Below are 24,994 nucleotides of genomic sequence, written 5' to 3'. Positions count from 1 at the left end.
AAGAGTGCGTTTTTGATTTGTTTAATTGACAAGCAGCAGAATCATGTTTGTCACCTCATATTTGTTTTTTAATATTCTGAAAGTAAATGCAATTAATAGAATACCGGTTTTATTACAATATTTGTTTTTTACTGTGATACATTAAAAAAAGAATACACACAACAACTGCAACGTGAGAAAAAGGGCGGTTGTTTTTACAGTTGTTTCCCAAACATTTGACTTCTTTTACTCGTTGCGATACATTTCATTCACTCGCTTTCTTCGTTTCTCATTTGCGATTACGTCTAAAAATGTACTATCCATTTATGCTCGAGTAGCTATAGGCATTTCTCTTTTTGTGTTGACGCGCTGGGCGTGGCACTGGTGATGTAAACAGCATAAAATCAGAAGGGGGGGAAGGAAAGGGGCGAAGTTGAAGGGGTGGTTTGATGACTGTCCGGCTACTCAGAGGCCCTTTTTTCTGAAGATGGAGGCACAAAGTCCTGATCCAATGTTTGAGTGCCGGAGTCCACCAGAGCCGAAAATAAAAGACATATTTACCATTCACGCTTTGCAGCGTTTTCTTTAGTTTAATTAATATGTTTTTATGCAACGTAGCTGTATTCGTCTGAAGAGCTCTGGCTTCGCTCGATGTACTGCTTGTCAATAAGAACCTCAATGCACTTCTTTATCATGCTGATGCTCGGGTTGAATCTGGCTTTGGATTGGTTGATTACCTGGAAGAACAAACACACACAAACAGAATTAGGAATATAAGCCAAAACAGTATAAATGTAATGCAATGTGACGAGGTCATGTACCATACTACTGTTTAAAAAGTGTATTGTCACATACTGCAGTTTCACATACAGAACCATAAAAAAATTACAAGGAAATTTACAGCATATACACTGAAGTTTGCAGTAAATGTAGCACAATACCATTAAAAAAGTTCCATATTGTATACCTTTTCAAAGACAATTAAAAAAATAGTAGGCAGTATAGAGTATATTCTGTGCCGTAAGAAGTAAATGTAGCATACTTTAATTTAAAATGTTTATTGATCCATACTGCATACTTTTCACATACAGTACTATTTAGAAAATAAATAAATAGGCAGTATACAATATATGCTCTGCAGAATGAAGAGTAGCATACTAGCATTTGAAGTGTCTATTGTTCCATAATGCATATATTTTCATACACTATTTTTAAAATAGTAGGCAGCATAAAATATATGTATGAAACAAATGTAGCATACTAGCATTTAAAACGTTTATAGTTCCATATTGCCTACTTTTTCACATACGCATTTTTTAAATAGGCAGCATGCAGTATATCCTGTGCAGTATGAAATAAATGTAGTATACTAGTATTTAAAAACATTTATCGTTCCACTTTGCATAATAATTTAAATACTGTTTTGTTTTAATAGAAGACAGTATACAGAATATGCTGTGCAGTTTGAAGTACATTTATTATTCTAGCAATTTAAACGTTTATCGTTCCATTTTGTATACTTTTTCATGTATTTATTTTTATTGTAGGCAATATACAGTATACACTGTGCAATTTAAAGTAAATGTAGCTTACTAGCATTTGAAATGTTTCAATTGTTCCATACTGCAAACTTTCATACGGTGAAGCAATGCTGCTACATATTTTTTCTCTTATGTCATAAATCCAAAATCTTTTCTCAAAATAACGAGATAGTTATGTCATAAAACAATTTGTCATAAAAACGTCATCTGTAGTTTTAGCGAGATGTTTTGAGCATCAGACAATTAACTACGCATCACTTTTTATGTCCCAGCCAACTTGTACTTGGAATACAGTGTGGGCTAAATGTAAATTAATCCTAATCCTGAAAATGTTTTCATTTGTAACATTTTGTAAAGTCAGCATGGATGTTTGGATTGTTCTCTACAAATCACAAGGTTTCAGAGCAAAATATTGAAAATATAAAGCTGGACAAGGCCTATGTTTTCTAAACCATGTTAGTGTAAACTGCAGGACAAAGAGTTCTGGAGTAAAAGGACGAGAATATAATTTTTATTTTATATTCAATTTAATTAATAAAATTACAGTAATATTTGAATAGACTAATAAGTGTAACCCTTGGGAGTTTTGACAAACATTCATACAAAACTATGTCAGGCCATCACAAACTGATCTTAAAAAGCTATGATAGTGTAAAATCATAAAAGTAGCTATTTTAATGACAATTAGAAAAAAATGCACAAATTTCATCTGGAACTTATCAATCAGATCATGTTACAATTGATAGCGTATTATAAATATATTGAATGTGTTCATGAGAGACTGTTCATCGTGCACTTGTCTAACCATCAATTATTCTTTAGACAATGAATGTATAAATATATATGCAATCCAATGTTTGTCGAGCATTTAAACGATGAAACTACAGAGGCATTGTAATGACAATAATAAAATATTGTTTTTTTGGTTGACATTTTATTTGCCACAAAGTGTTTATTAAAAACTGTTGAAGTAAATCTATTGTACATCGGTATTTTGATGCATTTGCTGAATCTGAACTTACACACTCAAAAATATTACATACAAGTACATAAAAGACTTATTTTATTATATTAAAGATTACTCAATTGAATTTGATATTAATTTTATTATGGAATTGAAATGCATAAATATAAAAAAAGAATAAAAGATGAGTGAGTGATCTCATTACAATCTCATTACAATCTCGCTTCTTGAGATTTGACAAGTGTCTTGTAGCAAATGACCCAGAAAAGAAGGATTGTAACTTTTTTTTCTGCAAAGCCTAAGAAAAGATTAAGGTTGAGGACATGCGTACATATTTTCAGCATCAAGACACTATTGAAATTCAGAATCCGTATATCCGCAGTAATATGGGCCTTTTGCAGACCATGAGAGGATGAATTGTTATTTAATAAACAAATAAACTGAAAGGTTGAGTCGTGCTGCCATTGCAATGAGCTGTATTCTGGCAGGAGATGTGTTTGTCTCCAAAGCTGTTTGTTCCAAAGCAAGCACTGATAGAAATGAAAACCACATGGACTAACAGAGCACAACTCCTCACATCAGTTCATAACTCTCTGCATAAGGACTCCAGCTGGACTGTTGCATTATTACTCTATAAGAATAGCTGTGGTTGCTGATGATAGAGAAGAAATTGACAGTCCATTAAGCAAATCTATTACCTAATCCATTATGAACATGCTCCTCTAGCGTGAAAACAGATCTCTGACAATATGCATTTATATGTGTGCATAAAGGTTGTGGATATACAGTACTTTGCTGTGTGTCCTACCTTAACCACAGCCTAGCTAAATTCAGACTGTAAAAACAATGTTCAGGTTGTCTTTAGCAAGAGGAATGCAAGTTTAGTAGCAAATGTGTGTGTAGTACACATTACTTGTTTTTGGGTAACACTATGTTAGTCAAGCATGTTGGTGGGCTGTATGGTCTTCAGGCATGTTCTGACAGCAGTCTATGACCAAGTCGTCCATTCCTGACATTTCATAGTGCTCTTACATGCCTTTGGCTTCCTGGTGTTCTCCGAAACTGATGATCTGTGCACATACACTGACCTTTGCGTCAGGTACAACACTACAGAACACCCTGTATACTATCATTCAGGATTGTTGGGTCAACTATTCCTTTAACAAATGGATTAAGCAATCTCACCTCCTGTATGAGGGTGTTGTGTCTCAAGACTTTCCTTGCTTTCATGATCCGCACTATAGCAGCCTGCAAATACATTTTCCGGTCTTCATCAACGGCGCTCCTCGTCTGTTCCATTTCCTGTGTCCACAAATGGCATCACAGGATTTATGTCACCAAACATGAGTGTATTTGCAAAGAGCCTAAATTAAAACATGATCCCATGACATTTGTTCAGTACCTGTGGTGTGTCCTTCTGCATTGATGTTGTGATCTTGAACTTTGTTCGTTTACTGGTGAAACTCATAATTAGGGAAAACGTGGATTCAGGCTCGATTTCCTCCTGAAGGCAAAGAGAAAGTGTGTATTTTTTGTGAAATTCTGGAGCCATTAATAGTTCTAAAGAAAAATTATAAAATGGACCACTGTAAAACCATTGTAAAATAGCCAATAAACAGACACCTGTTCCATATTCCAACTGTATAATACTCCAATAACTGTATATGTGCTAACCGTAATCACAGCGATATAGTAATTGGCTTAACACAGAATTTTATGATTGAAAAGTAAAGCTTACAGTTAAAGCCGATGTGTATTAATTCATATGTTGGCTTGTCAAAGTATACAGTTCTACTATGTAAACAACTTATTATTCATCGGAGACCAACATTTCCAAGAGTTACTCCTCCTAGAGCAGGAGTGGGGAACGTCTGGCCTCAGGGCCGTATAAGGCCCGCATGACCGTTTTACCAGGCCCCAAGCAACCGTCCAACCCAGGACCCCATTTAGAACATTTTGCTTAAATTTACATAAAACTGATTTTAAATCATAATTTTAAATGAATCCTATCAGCCATTGTAGCCAAGTGCATTCAAAATGTTTAATGAAATAAATACCTAGTTTAAGATAATTAATGCATGTTTTTTTTAGACAATACAGTAATTAAAAAAAATAACTATATTTACCTACATTATTTTCACAAAATTATTTTTTTCTTTCTTTCTTTTTTATGAACATGGGGTGCAAAACCTACTTCACTCACTAACATTTTGGAATTCAGTTATTTTTTATTATTATTATTATTATAACCCAACATTTTATCATTGTTGTCCAGTTTTTCATTATAATACAATATGATACAGTATTATTACTTTAAGGATTTTTTGTATACAATAGTAATATATTTCTGTCATATTTACATTACCTTCACTTGGAGCTTAGGTTCTAATGCTGCAGTGTATTGTTCTTCATACTGCAAAAGGGTGTATTTTATAGGCAACATTCGTAACATTAAATATACAAGGCTCGGTGGCCCCTCAGCACACTAGAAAAATCATTTATCAAGCGCTGAAACTTTGCTTGATGCAGAACAATGTGGAATAATGTTAAACTTTGTAAAAGTCACCTCTCTGCAGCCTGAACCTGATCAAAACTTTAAATCTTTGTGACATCTGCGCTAAAAACAATCTAGATGCAGTGCAACGAATGAAACCGAACGCAGGTGTCTCGACGTGCGTTTCTGAGACCTGAAGTTATTTTTAACTTGACACAGTATCTAAAAATGTGCTGGTCCTGCGTGAGACACTGAAGAAAATGAGACAGTGAAGCAGTCAAGGACGTCCGTCCCACACAAGTCTCCCCACCCCTGTCCTAGAGCTTTTAAAGCTATAGCAACCAAACTTGGGATAGAACTTCAGGTTGTTCTGACTCTGTTTGCTATGACTTTAACTTATTGGACTAACAGTTTCCACACAGCGGATGATCAAAACACTGAAAAATCCCATTGACAGCCGACTGTCAAAACTCAAATGTAATCAAACCTACACAAGGCATTTAATATATTTTAGGCTGTCTCTCTCTCTCTATCTCTCTTTCCATCTATATGCCCCTACCTTTCTCTCTCTAAACATGCTAGTAATGCCTAGCTGCATCCTAAAAAATGTTAACCATGCCTAGCTAAGTTGAAACAGGATTGTGACAGCAAGCAACATGCTAAAAATGTCTAGCTACATGCCAAAACATGCTAGCAACACCTAGCAACAAGCTAACAAAGCATAGCTATATGCAAAACATGTTAACATCACCAAGCAGCATACCAACAATACCTAAATAAATGGTAAATCATGCTAGCAACACCTACCAACATGCTAGCAATGTTAGAAAATGCAGCAACGCCTAGCTTCATGTTAAAACATAGTAGTAATGCCTTGCAACATCCTAGCAATGTTAAGCTACATGCTAATATGTGCAATCAATGCATAACAACATGTTAGCAACACTTAGCTAAATGCAAAAGCATGCTAGCAATGCCTCGCTACATGCTTTACTGGACTTGTCCAACTGTAGAGTTTGCATAACCTTAAAGCTTTTTAAACTTATAAAGCTTTCAGACAAGTTAACAATGAAGTTTGTCTACTTTGTCAATCTAGATTTACTTTGTTAAAAGTTTTTCTTGTATTACAGCATAATTTGCTGCCAAGTTTACTCTTAAGTAAACCATTTATAGATTAATTTCACCTAAAATGTTAAACCATGGTTCTCCACTTTGCACAGCTTTTAACCATGGTAAATCATCGCCTTGTGGCTTTTAGCTTTATTAACCTATTTCCATTTAAGCAAGGATCAAATATCCTGATGACATATAATAGATATAAGTGCATTCTTCCAGAAATATCTGCTGTCCTCCAGCCCTACTTTCTCAGAGTCGTGGCTGATCATCTTGACATCCAGTAGAGATTTAATGGTCTTCTGTAGCTCTTTCTCGTTCATTTGCGTGCTGTCCTCCAGTTCTTTGTAGCTCACAGTCTCACTGTTGTTGAAAGCCAGCAGTACAGCCATCTGATAGGTGGTTACCACAGCCACGTAAGGCTTGGACAGGTAGTTCATCTTTACCTCACCTGAGACAGAGAGAAAGAGAAGTGTTATTCACTTGGCTTGGTTTTCTGTTATCTAACACAACACAATTATTTTTTAAGTGTGGCTTAAATGTTCAAATACTTTTTGGGGCCATTGTACACAAGTGAGTGAGTGTGTATGACTGGATTTTGCGTGTTCTGCTGTATAAATGGATTACTCTGAGAATTTTGTCACAGCTCAGTGTGATAATCCGACTCTTGATCCTGAACCGTGTAAAGGATTTACTGTGGTTGGGCTGAAAAGCCAGGTGAGGGTAATCTGACTTTCACTGCACCAGCCAACATACATTATTCTCATGTCTATCTGATCCCTTCCTTCAACAAATCAACCTCTGTTCTAAAATTAAACATGTAGGTGGCAGATTTAGGTATAGTTCATGAAGAGCAAATAAAGCCTAATTACTAGGGCTGTCAATTTAACATGTTAATTTACAGTATATTGCTTTCAAGTGCAACTGGGAAACTTCGATGTACGATTTGGGAGTATCGTTATTATGACATTACGCAAGAAGCCAAACTAATAATCAATGCTCAATAGCAATAGTTTTTTTTTTTACATCAGTAATGTCCTGACTATACTTTGTGATCAGTTGAATGCCACTTTGGTGAATTAAAGTACCAATTTCCTTCCGAAACAGCAAAATCTGTACATTATTCAAAACATTTGGCTGCCAGTGTATATGTGCAAATAATTTGGTTAATCAATGGATATACCGTCAAATTATTTCAATTATGATTTTTAATCAATTGACAGCCCTATTAATTACAGTTTTCAGTATGCCAGAACTGTATAGATTTAAAGAATAGATGCTCTGTGCTTATTAATGCTAATCTGATCAGGCAGTTTGGAAACCAAGATAAGTCATGAATACATGTTTAATGACCTTAATCTGCATGATACATGTGTCTATATGGTGACTTTACCTGTACAGAGATAGTGAAGCCAGGTCAACTTCCTTCCGCTGAAGTGCTGATTATAAAACAACTCAAACTGCAGAGAGAAGACATCAGTTAAATTGGAGTCACCAACATTTATAATGAAATGAAAAGGGGATTTTACTTGTTCTTCTCAGTACATGAAGGAAGCTTATTTTCTTGGCCCTAATCATGCCATAATAGATTTCCAGACATGTTGCCATGGCAGCTCACCATTTGTACACTCTTCTCCAGCTCCTGTGGGATGGCAAATGTGGAAGAGGGAACATGTGTAAGGGGCCATGCACCCGCCTGAAACACATACAAACATATTTGTAAGAATATTACAAATAAAAAAAATTAAAAGTCATATTTCACCCCTAAATCAATACAAACAAATTAAAATAAAACATGTTTTTCAAAGGCATAGGCCTAGTAACAGCTCTCTCACCTGTAATACATAAATTTGGAAGCTGATGCCCAGGTCCACTATGGTCTCTTGGGTTTTGATAAAGTTGTTGAATTTGTTGTTTAAGTCGGTGCTGACGCTCATATCAGTGTACATTCTGTGCAGTTTGCTTGTGAATTCATAACCACAGGCTTGCTACAAGGCAAAAGGGCATGAGAGAAATAAGAGAGATAGGGAACACAAGAAAGAACGTTTTGCTCACTTTCATCACAGAAACCCTTCATCAATCCCATCTGTGGTTAGACATAATGATAAAGCTTTGGCGCCAACAGCGAGAAAACACTTGATTATGTTGGATGAGTCACATCTGTGGACTTTTACACTGTTGTAAAGACGGGCTGCCGTATGAGAGTGCCGTTCTACCTTCAGTTTGTTGATCATAGCTTCTTCAGAGTCCATGGATAACGAAAGTCCATGGATTAACCTCTTTGCAAGCATTCTGGCGTAAAACTGGGAACAAACAAGAATAAAAAGAAAAAAGAGAGAAAGACAAGAAGTCAGTCAGTCCCTTTTCACAACTTTCAAAACTTGAAATTGTTCAAAGGAAATGCCGGTAAACACAATTCTGCAAGCAAAAATACAAATTAAGCACAATATGCGGTTCAATTTGCAAACAAATTACTCGATTGTTATGGTTATCATTGATGAATCAGTCGATTCTGTTTGTTGAATAAGTCTGAATTGGACACAATATCCCTCACAAAATCAGCTGTGAATTACTCACTCGCTCATGGAAGATGTTTCAGTTGAAATAAGCCGAAAACCTTTGGAATGATGTTTGTGCAACTTGGACTTGAATTAGAATTTTAGGACTTGACTTTGAAAATGTTTACTTGAAGATGAATATACAGCTTTGAAGTAGTCAAAGAGGAGTACCATGGAGTGCCCACAGTATCTTCGTCGAATTTACCTAAATTGGAATAAAAGCTAAATTGTATCTGAAAGTTTGTAACTTGAATCATTCACCTTCTGAAACACGTCTTTGTCGTCGATGTATTTGAAGACTGTGATGAAGCTGGTCAGTTTGTCTTCCACCTCGTTCTCAGTCATTCCTTTCGCCGATTTCTTCAACAGATTGTCACAGTACTTGGCCAGCTGTGCCACAGCGTGAGAAAACAATCAGAAAAGTGTTAATTTTTGCGTGTTTGTTATAGGTTTGTGTTGAGTTCCAGTCATCATCTCGAGATAACGTTGTTAAAAGCGGTGTGTAAAGAGTGATTACACACCAGTTCAGGTGCTTTGCAGATGGATTTGGGCTCTCTATAGTTCACTACTGAAGTTAAAGCCTGCAAGGGAAATGAGCAGTTTAGTTACTACAGTTTATGTTTGAAACACCCACATGAACCCAAAGGACAACACACTTTGTCTCACACATGCCCCCTACTGGACAGAAAGGAGAATGTTTTCAACTTCACGCTTATATGACATTTCTACATTTTCTAAAGAAAGAAATGCGAGTATTCCTTGTCTGGGAAAAAATGAGTGCAACATTATAAGGGGGTTGTGTGTAGGGTGCAACATTATAAGGGCTTTGTGTGTAGGGTGCACCATTATAAGGGGGTTGTGTGTATCTGTCAGGGCATTGCAATAGCAATAGTGATGCTTGTCATGGAAAATACCACTAATAATCAAACAGCCTTCCTTTGAGAGATGGAAAAGACCATCAAGACACTGAAAAGATCACATGCATATATTTGTACAGTACGTTTTTGTTTGGTTGTCCTCTTAATTTAGGGTAGACAAGTCTCAACACATTCAGTTTGGACACACCTGCAGATATTACAGGTGTTCGTTGTTAGTTTTTCAAGTTTTAAGGTGCAATAAAATCCAAAACATTAGGACATTACACATCATGGACATTAAAGCTTGACTAAAAAAACACAAGTCTCTCTGACTTTTAGCCTCTGCTTCTGTCCATTTTAAATATCATACACTAAGAAGCCAATACATTTCTAACTCATTTTTAAATGGAGTAGAAACATAATTGTACCTTATCGAGCGCACTCATGAAGTGTTGGTCCCCATTTAATACTGTGTTGATTAACTGGACAAATTTACTGTGAACCTCTAACACAGACTCCACAAACAGGGTTGGCATCTGCACGAGAAAGATCAGAGGAGAACAGCAACGATTATTCTGTACAAATACCCCGTTTTGTCATTTTAACAATATATTGATGAGGTGCGAGTAATTATTGCACAAATGCAGCTTTAAATCACTGCAATCAAAACCTGGTTTACACTGCAACTGTTTTTCATGCATTCTTCAGGCCACTTACATTTTCCTGAGAGAGGTTACTGGTGGCTCGGAGACCCTCTTCATGGATGTGGACCTGAAGCTCCTGGATCATGTGAGGTAAGCCGCTGGACACGGCCCGCAGTAACGTGTACATATTCGCCATGTCTGAAACCCAACAAACAATCGGCACACTTCAAACCATGTTGTTTGCCACTCTTGTGTCATTTTAAAGAAAATTATTATACTATTAACACAACGTTTGAATGCACTGGAAATTACTTAAATAGACCTAAAGTGAAAGTTCAGACTGAACATAGGCAGAGTGGTTAAATTTCTGACCGTCTCTCTTCTCCTGTCTGATGATACTTTGACACTCTCCGTGGAGGAACTGCAGGTGATCGGCCACCATCCTCTGCTGACATTCATGGATGACTTTGGCATAAGAGCTTGGGTGCAGATACTTCCGACATCTCACCTCCTCATCTTTCAACCTGCCTAAAACCTGCAGCCACGAACCAGAGAACATCAGCTATTGGTCAGCAGAGGAAATGTACACTCACTGCTCACTTTATAAGGAACACCTGTTCACCTACTTATTCATGCAATTATCTAATCAGCCAGTCATGTGACAGCAGTGTAATGTATAAAATCATGCAAATATGGGTCAGGATCTTCAGTTAATGTTCACATCAACCATTAGAATGGGGAAAAATTTGATCTCAGTGGCATGATTGTTGGTGCCAGCCGGGCTGGTTTGAGTATTTATGTAACTGCTGATCTCCAGGGATTTTCACATACAACAGACTCTAGAGTGAATTGAGAATGGTGCTTAAACAGAAAACTGAGACTGCAGTGGGCCAACCATTTGTGTACCTGAGCAGAAATTCAGATTTGACAGACTAGGCGATGTTTTTCCAATCATCTACTGTCTACTGTCCGCCTCAGTTTCCTATTCTAAGCTGACAGTAGTGGTACCTGGAGGGGTCTTCTGCTGCTGTAGCCCATCCGCATCAGTGCTTCATGTGTTGTACTTTCAGAAATGCTTTTCTTCATAGCACTGTTGTAACTTCTGTTTATTTGTGTTTCTGTCACCTTCCTGTCAGCTTGGACCAGTCTGGCCATTCTCCTCAGACCTCTGTCATCAACAAGACATTTTCATCCACAGAACTGCCGCTCACTAGATGTTTTTTGTTTTTGGCACCATTCTCTATACACTCTGGAGTATGTTGTTCGTGAAAATCCCAGGAGATCAGCAGTAACAAAAATACTCAAACCAGCCCGTCTGGCACCAACAATCATGCCAGTCCAAATCACTGAAATCAAAAATGTTTCCCCATTCTGTTGGTTGATATGAACATAAACTAAAGCTCTTGACCCGTATCTGCATGATTATATAATGCAGATACGTATACACTGCTGCCACACGATTGGCTGATTAGATAAATCACATGAATAAGTAGATGTACCTAATAAAGTGGGCGGTGAGTGTATATGGATTATGACAAACATTGGTATGGTAATGGTCCATATGTGCAGAACAAATGAAAAGTTATAGGAGAACTTTGTTGACATCTTTGTACGCATGCGCGAGTGGTTGTGTGGCAACAAAACAAACAGTATGGCGGGCTGTAAAGACGCAACGAGCACTTTCAAGAGAGTTAGCGGGCGAAATCCACAATATATAAGCACTTTAACATCTGAAGACCGGAGGAGGTTTGGAGAAAAGCTCAAAATTTGTATTGGTGACAAAATCGAAGTTATTCAAAGCCCATATGAGATCTGGGATGACAAAAAACGTTGGTCCGACTCGCCCGTGTCTTGGCCACCAATCTGCTGGGGAGACATTTATTCTTATTTAATAGAAACCCCTGGACCCTTCACTCATGAAAGATTAAAGGCTTTCAAAAGTCTGGAGGCCTATGATTATTTTGTTTCTCGAAAAGTTGGGCGATCTTTTCTGCCAAACAGAAAGCAGTGATCGTGCTAAAAGCAGAGGTTAGACCTGGCCAAGCAGAGTCACAGCGTGATTCGCATCTCCTGTGGGTGATCGCCAAAGAGAACGGCGAAATAATCACTGCTCACTGCGACTGCAAAGCCGGGTAAGTCTTCATTGATCAGTGTTCTTATTTATTTATTTATTGAAAATGTAGTGACTGTTGTACCAATTCAATTGTGTTCAGTGTGAGACTTTCAATGGCGTCTGTACTATGGTGAAAAATTGTATATCACAGCTTACACATTTCTCCTTCTTTCAAATCCAGTCTTGGAGAAACATGCAGTCATGTAGCAGCTTTAATGTTTAAAGTAGAAGCAGCTGTCAGGATAGGACTTACAAATTGCACGCAACCATTTCTTTCGTTTCTCGCGATCCTTTTCGGAGGGAATTCGAAAAAACTTTTTATCAGGCCCCCAACGAGCCGTACAATCGACCACACAGCAAGAGTGAACCATCCTCTTCTCTAAATCCTCCTCCAAACGTGCAAAACAATCAAATTACAGGTATCTAGCGGTGTTTCCTGCCACACGATTCCCATGATGCAACGCAACAAACATAAACAATGACGTCACAAAAGATCCGCCTATAAGTTGTCACTTCACTGTAAAGATCACAAGTAACAGGTTGTACCATGGTGATACCATAATACCTTCTCCATATATTGGGAGCAGTTGGTCTCCTGCAGTAGATTGGAGGCTTCCTGTTTGTAATACTCGCCGGTTTTCGTCAGAAACGGCCCCTCAAAGATTTCCTGATAAAACTGTAATGAAGGAAAAGAGGAAGTGCTCTCCAAATAAGACGCATGTTTGCTGACAAACAAACTCAAAGTACACTTTACTTCATGCTCTGCACACACAAAAAGCAAGACATATCCATTCAATTTATTTATAATTTAGTTGAGCAGTTTTTATAATTGCACTAATGAATGCTTTCCATGTTTGTTTGAATCTCAGCCAGATCCAATAAAAACTCACCTTTAGAGGAAACTTTTTCTTGTACTGTTCAACATGAACAAAGGAGTTGATAACCCCATGGATTACTTTCTGATTTGGGTCCTCCCCACATCGGTCGCTACAAAAACAACATCAAAAGTGTACAAATCAAGAAAGGCACCCACAAACAAGCACACCTGGCCAGCATACAGAATGATGCTCTGCATATATGTATTTCTGACCTCCAATACAAATGATGAAATGTATTTATGATAGCAGGCTCTTATTAACCCTCCTATGGTCTTCGGTCATTTTTGACCAGAATCACTTTAGCTGATTTAATACATTTCCTTTATCTGAGCGGTACAAGTATTTTTTGAGTTTTCCTCCAATTGCCATCTGAACATACAAAAAAATGTGTGCATGATTCGATAAGTCTTAGTGGTCGTAAAAAAAAAAAAGAAGTGACAGTCTTTGCAAATGAATGGAAAAAACCATAACACAGAGCAATTTTTTTTTAATCTGTCAAATCCAATCATAAATAAGCCACAATGCAAAAAAATACATGAATAGGATGAGCCTAAAAGAGCCAGGAGGCAGAACTTTCAACATAATTGTATAAACACATTGATTAAAACATAATTGTATATACACATTGCATCATTCTTTACCATTCTTACTATTTTTTTTATTGTTTACAGTTTGTTAATTTTTATGCATTATTGCTGTTCACCACACTGACTTTTGAGTTTGAAATTGCAAATGTTTACACTTATTCTTCTGTTTTATACTATTAATTAATTTTCACAATGTTGCAGTTCAACTAGAAAAACTGACAACTTTAAAATGCTAAACTTTCCCAAATAATAGTTTGATCATGTCCAAAATATATATCCAAATCCATAACTTGTGATAAAATATAAATTAGGTTTCAACAAGCAATCAGACTACATGGTAGGTGACTGCATAGATCACTGATCAAGTCATGTTATTTATATTTTGTTCACCAGATGGCAGCAATGTGCCTCAAATATAGCTCATACCCTCATTTGTTCTTCATCTTTCAACTTATAGAAGTGTAGGTTTTTACTGTCCTAAAGTTTCATAAATATACTTATTTGCATATGCAAATTAAGGGTATTAATGAGTATGTAAATAAGATCAAAATAGCATAAAATCCCCAAAAGTGAATGATTTTATTGTTATTACTTCAGGCAAGAAGAAATGATCATTAAAAAAAAGTTACACCTTTGCTCTGTCTGGTCAAAATGACTGGGAGGACCAAAGGTAGGGCTCAATAATGAAAACCATAGGGTTAAAGGGATAGTTCACCCAAAAATTTGAATTCTCTCATCATTTACTCACCCTAATGCCATCCCAGATGTGTATGAGCTTCTTTCTTCTGCAAAACACAAATAAACATTTTTAGAAGAATATTTTAGCTCTGTAGGTCCGCAAGTGAATGGTGACCAAAACTTTGAAGCTCCAAAAATCACATAAACACAGCATAAAAGTAATCCATGTGACTCCCGTGGTTTAAGCAATGTCTTCTGAAGTGATCCAATTGATTTGGGATGAGAACAGACCAAAATATAACTTATTTTTTATACTGTAAATCTTGACATCAGCAGTCTCCATGTCGATCATGATTTCAAGCTCGATTACACGCATGCGCAGAGCACTAGATGTCACTAAAGGAAGTGTAATCGAGCTTGAGATCATGATTGACAAGGAGAATGCAATGGGAAAAAGGAGTTAAATCTTGTTCTGTTCACACATAAAAATATAAATAAGATCACTTCTGAAGACAAGGAATAAATCAATGGAGTCTTATGTATTACGTTTATGCTGCCTTTATGTGCTTTCTGGAGCATCAAAGTTTTGGTAACCATTCACGTGCATTATATGGACCTACAGAGCTGAGATATTCTTCCAAAAATATGTGTTTGTGTTTGTGTTTTGCAGAAAAAAAGAAATTCATACAGGTCTGGCATGGCATGAGGGGGAGTAAATGATGAGAGAATTGTCATTTTTGGGTGAACTATCACTTTAAAAACAGTTAGACATCATGATATTTTATAAAACCATGCAATAAATAATTATGGACACAGACGATATTATAAAATTGGTAGTTTAGCTCTAATTGTAAACAGACCCATGTTTATGCAAACCAAATCAAAACTTAAATAAAATAAAAATGACCAGAAACTAAATGCAGTTTTGAGATACACAGTTTGTTGTAAAATGTGAATCTTTTAAATCTTTTGACACGATTTGTTATGCATTTTTTATCCAGGAATCAAGGTTTTGTCCATCATGCATGTATACACGGGCTTAAAATTTGCATTGGCTTAGGCATGTTGATGAACGGTCTCCTTTCCTTTCATTTTACCTATATTAAAGCATTAGTTACATAACATTTACAGGCGCTGCATATCAAATAATATGGATAGGCTACAGGCTATAAACATCCGCCGCTCCTTTTACCATGATCATTCCAATAGATCTCTAATTATTGCTTTGTTCTGTGCCGTGTTTTAAGTGTACTGTCTGCATCTATCACCAACATCTGACAAGTGCTAATTTGTCAGTTGAATTGTTATGACAAATTGTTTCATATTGCTGCACTGCTCAGTGTGAACCGCTAGACGGCGCGTCTCCGTCTGCATGGGGTTTATGATTATACATACAAATTGTTTGATATACAAGGAGCACTTTCTAGATAAACTCATTAATAGATATTGATATGTAGATAACGTTCTAGAGACACTTGGTTTGTATAAGATGAATAACTACATTGGTTTAGAATTATTTAGCCGTTTTCTTATTCTATTATTGTTGACAATATATTTTGTGAATTTTACTTGCACACCTTTGTTTCCTATAATGAAAAACTTTGATTTCTCTAACCAGGTTGCCTTGCATTCATAATAAAGAACATGTCATTTGAATCATGTTGATTCATGAGTACACTTAATCGAATCATGAATTCTCCATAAGTTTGTAAAACATTTTGAATAAATTTATTTGCAATTTCACCCGGCTCTACTAGACGGCCCTGAAAAATTTAACAGCAATAAAACTATTTAAATTATATCAGTTAATACATTAACTTTGATAGCACTAAAATACTAAAACTAAATATACTGAAACTAAAAAGATACAAGTTAAAAACTTATAAATAAACATTTGACATAAAATGGAACTAAAAACTACATTCAAAATGGAAACTATTTTAATCATGCCAGTAAGACCAATGAACTATGTTACTTGGAGGAAATGTTTATTATGACTATTACTATTAATAAACCTAATTGTTGTGGGCCTGGGTAGCTCAGTAAGTATTGACGCTGACTACCATCCCTGAAGTCACAAGTTCGAATCCAGGGCGTGCAGAGTGAGCCATGTCTCCTAAGCAAACAAATTGGACCAGATGCTAGGGAGGGTAGAGTCACATGGGGTAACCTCCTCGTGATCGCTATAATGTGGTTTGCTCTCGGTGGGTGAGTTGTGCGTGGATGCAGCGGAGAATAGCGTGAAGCCTCCACACGCGCTGTCTCCGCGATACCACACTCAAAAAGCCAAGTCATAAAATGCTCGGATTGACGCATGGAGGCAACAGAGATTCGTCCTCCGCCACCCAGATTGAGGCAAGTCACTACACCGCCACGAGGACTTATATCTTATTGGGAATTGGGCATGCCAAATTGGGGACAATTTTACAAATGATCTAATTGTTTATTGAACTTTATCATAAGTTGACACGTGTTACAGTGATTTAACATGGTTAGGTGGGTTTCTCGACATTGTGTCATACCACTTAACCTTTGTAAAATAACTAACACACAGCCTCTTGTGGCTTATTATTGCTTCAACATAATATTAAAGAGTCACCTACTTTTTGATCTCTTTCAGAAGCATTCCAATGAGCATGGGTTGAAGGGGCTCGATCATTAACTTCCGCCACATGTCAAGAGCAAGCTAAGGGCAAATCACAAGAAACACATTACAAATATTAAAAGTAATCAAAACATTCCACATAAAAATAACAAAAATAAATAAAAAAAAAGATTCATTTGACAGCCTATAGAAGTTTCACTGAAATGTGTTGCATCTGGTTGGGTAACTAGGCATACCTCCCCGATCTCCATTAACGGCTCATTCATATCCACTCCTCCATAACCGTACTGCAGGTCTGCTTCCGTCAACTTGTTCTTCTTAATAAACTGTGTGTTAAGGTACCTGAAATAAGTCAAATAACAAAACAAACAAGCAGAGTTGCTTTTATTGTAGATGAAGCATGCATTTGTTGATGCACCATAAAGCCGCAGATGGCATCAGTTCAAAAGCTGCTTGTTTTTACAGCTGACCGGGATCAGCAGGACAGTGACGGGCTTCAGTCCAGCGTGATGACCTCAAGCAGAAACTGACCACAGCACTGGGCGAGACCGAGATTTGTGTGCCGAAGAAACAAGAATTTGTGCACTGAATGCAACACATAAAACCAAATCTTTAAACTCAGTAATCCTTTAAATAAAAGAGGGAAAAAAGTTGATGTTATCTTAACAAGTCCTTTCTAAAATGTTCAAAATTTCCTCTTCATATAATTAGCCATTGCACAAACATTCCTACCATATTAAACAAATTAGCTTCATAGAATTCTGTTCTGTATGAGTGTTTTGGTTTCTCTATGTTCTTCCCAATTATCTTTGCAGGCCCTGCATTACAGCTATTGTAGATCTGTATGCCATGTATCCATTAGGAAACAAAATATGGCCTGTTTGTTCTCACTAAAAATTTTAATTTCTCAAGAAAACATTTATGTTCATGTGATTGTTGGTCCAAGTGAGTAAGAGTACCGTCCAATTTCCCTGATCCAGCTAGACATAAAATATTTGGCAAAAATCCTGGCTAACTGATTAAAAGTTATGACATCTCTTATACATATCGAACAGGTGGTGTTTCGGGGCCACAGCTCTTCCGATAACATTAGGGTATTTTATTCCCAGCAAATGAATGATTGAGTTAATTTTGACCCCTTAATAAAAAGGTTTTCAAGTGATGTGGGCAAGTGGTCTTCATTACATTTATCTATGATTGGGAAGGTTAATGTTATTAAAATGAATTGTATTCCAAAATGTAATTACTTGTTACAATCTCTCCCTATAGATGTCCCCTTCTCTTATTTCAAGCAATTTTATAGCATAGCGAAGTCCTTCATTTGGAATTGTAAGCGTCCTAGATTACATTTTAATTAGTTGCATAAGCCGATTGACAATGGTGGGCTTCGTCTACCCAAAATTTTGTTTTATTATTATGCATTCAGTATAAAAAATTTGGTTCATTGGTTGCTTCCACCGGAGAGAGCCCCTCCCTGGTTTGGTATTGAACAGGAAGTTCTTGCCAATATTTTGCCATTGCAAAGCCTTTCTATCAAACTAATAAGAGAAGTTACACCCCGTTATCTCGCATTTGCACTTGGTATGGACAAACACGTCCAGTGTTTAATTCAGATATTTATTTAAATGTTGCTTTGAGCATATGGCTGAATCCTAAATTATGTATTAATAAGTCCCCTTTCTGCTGGTCAGAGTGGATTTTGAGGGGGGTACTACACTCTGTGACCTATATGAGAGTTGAGATCTTTTGAAGATTTCATTCAACATATTGGGATTCTAAGATCTCAGTTCTTTAGGTATTTACAGCTGTGCCACCAGCTCTGTACTACAGACCCCCCCAAGCTGCAAATACTCTCGGAGAGGTGATTACTGCTTTTGGAAAAGGTCTTGAGGCATCAGTGTATTACTCCCTGCTAATTCAGAGTCTGGAGGATAGAGCTTTAATTTCTATCAAGAGATTATGGGAGAAAGATTTAAACTTGGCATTGGAGGAAGGAGGGTGGGCTAGGATTTTTAAAAAAAAAAAGTCTGCATCTAGAGATGCAAGTGTGTGCCTTATGCAATTTAAGATTATACATCGATTCTATTGTACCCCCTCTAGATTGTATAGACTCGGTCTTAAAGACACAACCACATGCCAATCGGAGGATGGTGATATGTCACATGTTTTGTGGTGGAGTGTTGAGATCCAGGGATTTTGGATGAAGGTTCAGAGTGTTGTGTGTGTGACGTGTTGGGCACTTGGATTTTGTTTTGCCCCAGACTCTGTGTTTTGGGCGATGGGGAGGTCATCAATATGGGGAACAAAAACATAAAGAACTGGGTACTGACAAGTGTGATGGTTGCCAGACAGATTGTTTTCAGGGGATGGAAGTCAGCTGAAGCGCCCCCATTTCAGGAGTGGAACACAGAGATGGGGAGGGTGGCAGCATATGAGGAGATGATATTTAGTAGATTGGATCATTTGGATTTGTTTGCTGGGAAGTGGGGCAAGTGGTTGGTGTTCTTACTCTCACTGCCGTGTCCCAGGCAAAGCATACAGGGAACTAGAAATCCTCTACAAAGCCCAGTTTGAGATAGCCGAACAAAACATATTTATGTTTTCCCAACGCAAATGGATTAAGTAAAGCTGACAAGACACTTGTTTGTCTGTTTTTTTTAGTTGGTTCAACTGAGTTCATTTAAGTTCCCTTGGTTACATTAATTTTTGAGTAATATGAACATAGGAGGATAAAACTGACGATATTGAAAGTAAATTTTTTTGGAGCACAAATTAGGCAATTGGCAAATAAGAATTCGCCATCAAGAACCCCCAGTAACAGGCACAAACATTTAATATGAACATCATTTATCAACCAGAAATTCTGAAACGCAAGTACAATTACCTTTCACAATTAAAGTGCTTCTCAATAATGTTTAAAGTCAAGCTGGACTTACCTGTATAAGCAATCCATGTATTCAGCACCTTTGCTGTATTCCTCCCAGTATCTGTGATACATCACCAAAACTTTCTCCTCTGATTCCAGCACTCTCTGAAAGAAAGACACCACAATTTCCACACCAAAAATATCCACAATCAGATACTGAATCAAAACAACACCAGCCTGAGCCATGAGCATCTCCCGTGCTTACCTTGAACAACTGCCTGACGTGATTTTCCAGAAACCCTTTTGTCTCAGTGTACAGTCTTTCACCTAAGGGCTCTGGGTATGCAACACACAGAGCATATATGTCACTGAAGCCAATTTTAAGGGTAATTTGGAGTAGGCTAGGACACAATTCGGATGAAAAGTACCATGAAAAAACACTGACATTGGTGGGTTTGTACAGAATCCTAAACTTGAGTGATGCTTGACTTAGCAGGTTAGCCAATACCACAAATAATTCACATGAAAATTTCATTTTCTTTGCTGTGTGCATTACTAACACAGCAGATATCAATATGAAGGCATTTGACAACATGACATGTGCATTTGAGAGTATGACTTTAATTTAGTTGTTTGTGTTAACTGTTTTGAAAGCATGGATTTTAGAGAAATTTGTATGTAGTGTTTCGAGAAAATGAGGAAAATTGTTTAAGACAATTACAAAATGTTCACATGGCTGTGTTAATTGCATTGAGAGTTGTAACCGAGTATAGAGAAATGTGTAAAATCAATTGAGAAAAACTGTAAGACTATGCCCCTCTTAAAAGAAGGGTTCACCCAAAAATGAAAATTCTCTAATTATTTACTCACCCTCATGCCATTCCAGATGTGTATGACTTTCTTTCTTCTGCAGAACACAAATGAAGATTTTTAGAAGAATATTTCAGCTCTGTAGGCCTATACAGTGCAAGTAAATAGGTACCAGAACTTTACTATCCATACGACTCAAGTGGTTAAAGCCATGTCTTCAGAAGTAATATGATAGGTGTGGTTAAGAAACGGATAAATACTTAAGATTATTTTTTTAATTTAAATCGCCACTTTCAGCCCTCCAAATCTCTCTTCTGTCCTAAGAGTTCTTCTTTTGTTTTTGGTGATTTGCATTCTTCATGCATATCGACACCTACTGGGCAGGGAGGAGAAATTATACTAAAAAAGGGCTTAAACAGTGATCTGTTTCTCACCCACACTTAGCGTATCACTTCTGAAGACATGGATTAGAACCCTGGAGTCTTATAGGTTACTTTTATGCTGCCTTTATGTGCTTTTTGGAGCTTCCAAGTTTTGGTCACCATTCACTTGCATTGTATGGACCTACAGAGCTGAAATATTCTTCTAAAAACTTTGTGTTCAGCAGATGAAAGAAAGTCATACACATCTGGGATGGGATGAGGGTGAGTAAATGATGAGAGAACTATTCTTTACTATATAACAATAAATCCATGATTACAAGAATCTTTGAAATAGGAAGGGAGAAAGAGGAAGCAGTTCTTCTAAATCAGGACAGATCTGCATCCATTTGAGCTCAATTCAGTGCAGGATACGAGAAGCGGTCGTTCCATGTTGCTCTCTCCACGTAATCGAGCATCACAACGGCCCTGATTGTCGTAAGGAGCTTGTTCCATGTCTCATCAAAATCCACCACCCGCGGTTTTAAGGACATGGTGTGGCTTCGGCTTCAACTGGAGGGGAACGATGTGAGAAAAAAAAACAGGTGACAATGTATTCACTACATCTTTTGAAAAATGAATTTTCTATGATTTCTGCACAACTTCTCCCAATTTGTTCTCAGAAATGTAATATTTGTGTCCAATTTGGTTTCATAAAAAAAAAGGTAATCTATCTTTAAAATTGTCCTTGAATACATGAGTATAAACAACGTAATCATTCATTTCCAAAATAATTTCAAACACATTTTTCAAGATAAAAAAGGAGGCTTCACACTATTCTCCACGGCATCCACGCACAACTCACCACATGCCCCACTGAGAGCGAGAACGACATTATACCGACCATGAGGAGGTTACCCCATGTGACGCTACACTCCCTAGAAACTGGACCAATTTGGTTGCTTAGGAAACCTGGCTGGAGTCACTCAGCACACCCTGAATTCAAACTCATGACTTCAGGGGTGGTAGTCAGCGTCTTTACTCGCTGAGCTACCTAAGCCCCCAAAACTCATTTTTTTACCACTCCACTGATTTCATATTAGCAAACTATAGTTTTGGCAAGTCGTCTAGGACATCTAATTTGTGCATGACACAAGTCATTTTTACAGCAATTGTTTAAAGACAAATTGTTTCACTTACAATTGACTATAATAACAATTCCAGTGGGTCAGAAGTTTGCATACACTAAGTTAAATGTGCCTTTAAGCAGCTTGGAAATTCCAGAAAATTATGTCAAGTATAATTTAGCTTCTAATAGGCTAATTTGTGTCAATTGGAGGTGTACCTGAGGATGTATTTTAAGGCCCACTTTCAAACTCAGTGCCTATTTGCTTGACATCATGGGAAAATCAAAAGAAGACCAAGACCTCACAAAATAAATTGTGGACATCCATAAGTCTGGTTCATCCTTGGCAGCAATATCCAAATGCCTGAATGTACCACATTCATCTGTACAAACAACACTACACAAGTATAAACACCATGGGACCTCGCAGCCATCATACCACTCAGGAAGGAGAAGCATTCTGTCTCCTTGAGTATTAATATAGTTTGATGCGAAAAGTGCAACTCAGTTCCAGAACAACAGCAAAGGATCTTGTGAAGATGCTGGAGGAAAAAGGTAAACAAGTATCTATATCCACAGTAAAACAACTCCTATATCAACATAACCAGAAAGGCTGCTCAGCAAGGATGAATCCACTGCTCCAAATCTGCCATAAAAAACAGACTATAGTTTGCAAGTGCACATGAGGGAAAAAGATCTTACTTTCTGAGAAATATCTTCTGGTCTGATTAAACAAAATTTTTACCGTGAAGCATGAGGGTGGCAGCATCATGTTGTGGGGTGCTTTGCTGCAGGAGTGACTGGTGCACTTCACACAATAGATGGCTTCATGAGGAAGGAAAATTATGTGGATATATTGAAGCAACATCTCAAGACATCAGTCAGGAAGTTAAAGCTTGGTTGCAAATGGGTCTTCCAAATGGACAATGACCCCAAGAATACCTCCAAACTTGTGTCAAAATGGATAAGGACAACAAAGTCAAGATATTGGAGTAGCCATCACAAAGCCCTGACCTCAATCTTTGGCAGAACTGAAAAGCATGCGTGAGCAAGGAGGACTACAAACATGACTCACAGCAGTTCTGTCTGGAGGAATGGGCAAAAATTCTAGCAACTTGAAGCTTGTGGAAGGTTACCCAAAACATTTTGTCACTTCATTGACCCTTAGGACAGATGGCCATAATATGCACCAGTTACCTCTGTTATTGTATGTTATGATGAATCTTGTAAAAAGCATCATCATTATGATCATGAAACTTTTTTTTTTTCTAGATCGCTTGCCCACTGCAGACACACATTTTTTTTCTACTCCAATCTACTACTTGTGTGTAAAGTGTGTGAAACATTTGAAAACTTGTGGCGTAAGTTTCATGTGAACACTAGGAAGGACAAGTCAACCCATCGCAAACTCCATCAACTTGTTTCACAGTGTTTTCAGAAAACCGGCTTGCGTGCTCAAGGTTGTCAGATTGCGGGACTAAAGCATCACCCTGGCAGCATATATCCAAACTGTACAAGTGTCCAGATCCGATTGGGAGGTTTCACATATAGAAATCTGGCAACCTCACACATGTCAAAATTTTATTCTGACCGGCTAATCGCCCTTATTAAATATTGTACTTGGATGATTAGTTCTAAGTAATGAATGACAAAATGTATCTAAAGGGGATGATGGTAAGGGGGGATGGTGGTTTTACAAGGGCCCTTGTGTCCCCCTTCAACTCAGGCCCTGTGTATTATGTGTATATCGCATGCTCACAACAGTTTTGACCATTTTTAGATGATCACCATCAGCTAATAAAATTGTTTGATTGACTGATTAGCAGTAGCGCAGCAATATCAAGTCAACCAACCTACAGCTTTATCAATGGATAACAATTAATATTTTGACATTTCAAATTCATAGTTGAGTAAATGTTTGAGTAAAACCATTTGGGGTATGTATCATTTGTTGTTATTAAATTATATCTACATCTAGGCTCCATCACATATATCAGCACAGGTATCTGCTACTGAAAACCCAATATTAAAAAGCAACAGAATTAAAGGGAAATGTATTACTATAGAAACAGATCAAGTGATAATGATGTAAATTTGAGAGCTTAATAATCTCAGTGTTAACACTGCCATGCCATATTAAAACACGAATAACACCTGATCTATACAAGCATATCCATAGACACTTCGAAAATAAGCTCCTTTAGTTTTCAGAAAATTATTTACGCCTCCAATAAATCCACATTTCAAATGTTTTATCTAAGAGAATCAAGCCCAAACTACAGAGGCCTAGTTGTACAGTGTCAATGACATGATTACATCACAACAGAGCCTGAAGGGTTATTATCAGCACATGTGATTGACAAACAAATAAATATGTAAACTAGCGTTTATGGGAGATAAGCGTGTGTTTATTACGTAAATAAAGTGTTGTGGAGGAGAAACACGAGCTAACGTCTGTGCTAACATCCCCGCAGATCACTCAAACACACACCTGAGATTGAGAAAGCCCTGCTGCGCTGCGGGTCCAGGCCGGTCCGTCGGCTCTGGTGTGGCGGGTGTCGTGGGGGTGTCGTCGGATCACTGTGTCACAGGTGTGGGGTTCAGGTGAAGCTGTCACAGACTCGGGGTTCCTCTGTCTCCCTCTACACCTCTGCCATTGCCTCTCACCGACTGCACAACTGCATCAGCTGGAGGGGTGGATGATGTATATTAACTGCGTGTCTCAATGTTTGTACTTTTTTAATGAGGTAGGATGGTTTTAAAAAATGTTTTACTCACATAACAAAAATTATGCGGATATAATGTGTTGTGGATTAAATAAA

At 37.4% G+C, this 24,994-nt stretch overlaps 1 protein-coding gene across 1 annotated transcript; it reads right to left on the bottom strand.

The window, feature by feature from the left end:
- LOC127635305 (cullin-2-like) lies at positions 1–24,861 on the bottom strand. The gene is made up of 21 exons (XM_052115232.1): positions 24,664–24,861; positions 21,482–21,619; positions 20,143–20,245; positions 19,948–20,042; positions 17,248–17,353; positions 17,010–17,092; positions 13,154–13,250; positions 12,829–12,939; positions 10,523–10,685; positions 10,224–10,348; positions 9,935–10,042; positions 9,171–9,230; positions 8,911–9,039; positions 8,308–8,394; positions 7,927–8,079; positions 7,710–7,787; positions 7,485–7,551; positions 6,340–6,542; positions 3,887–3,988; positions 3,670–3,786; positions 1–716 (listed from the first exon to the last, which is right to left on the bottom strand). Exons 2-21 carry the CDS (start codon positions 21,598–21,600, stop codon positions 585–587), a joined length of 2,238 nt encoding a protein of 745 aa, XP_051971192.1. The 5' UTR covers positions 21,601–21,619; positions 24,664–24,861; the 3' UTR covers positions 1–584.
- Positions 24,862–24,994: the final 133 nt, after the last annotated feature.

Source organism: Xyrauchen texanus, chromosome 42 (assembly GCF_025860055.1).
Source record: "Xyrauchen texanus isolate HMW12.3.18 chromosome 42, RBS_HiC_50CHRs, whole genome shotgun sequence".
NCBI lineage: Eukaryota > Metazoa > Chordata > Actinopteri > Cypriniformes > Catostomidae > Xyrauchen > Xyrauchen texanus.
This window is presented reverse-complemented; position numbering and strand designations above follow the sequence as displayed.

Excerpts from the sequence above, each read along its gene's own strand:
- LOC127635305 (XM_052115232.1), bottom strand. The coding sequence starts at position 21,600 with ATGTCCTTAAAACCGCGGGTGGTGGATTTTGATGAGACATGGAACAAG. Across the intron at positions 9,231-9,934 it reads TCATGAGTGCGCTCGATAAG|GCTTTAACTTCAGTAGTGAA; the intron begins GTACAATTATGT and ends TTTCCCTTGCAG. Across the intron at positions 8,080-8,307 it reads CTATGATCAACAAACTGAAG|CAAGCCTGTGGTTATGAATT; the intron begins GTAGAACGGCAC and ends TTTGCCTTGTAG.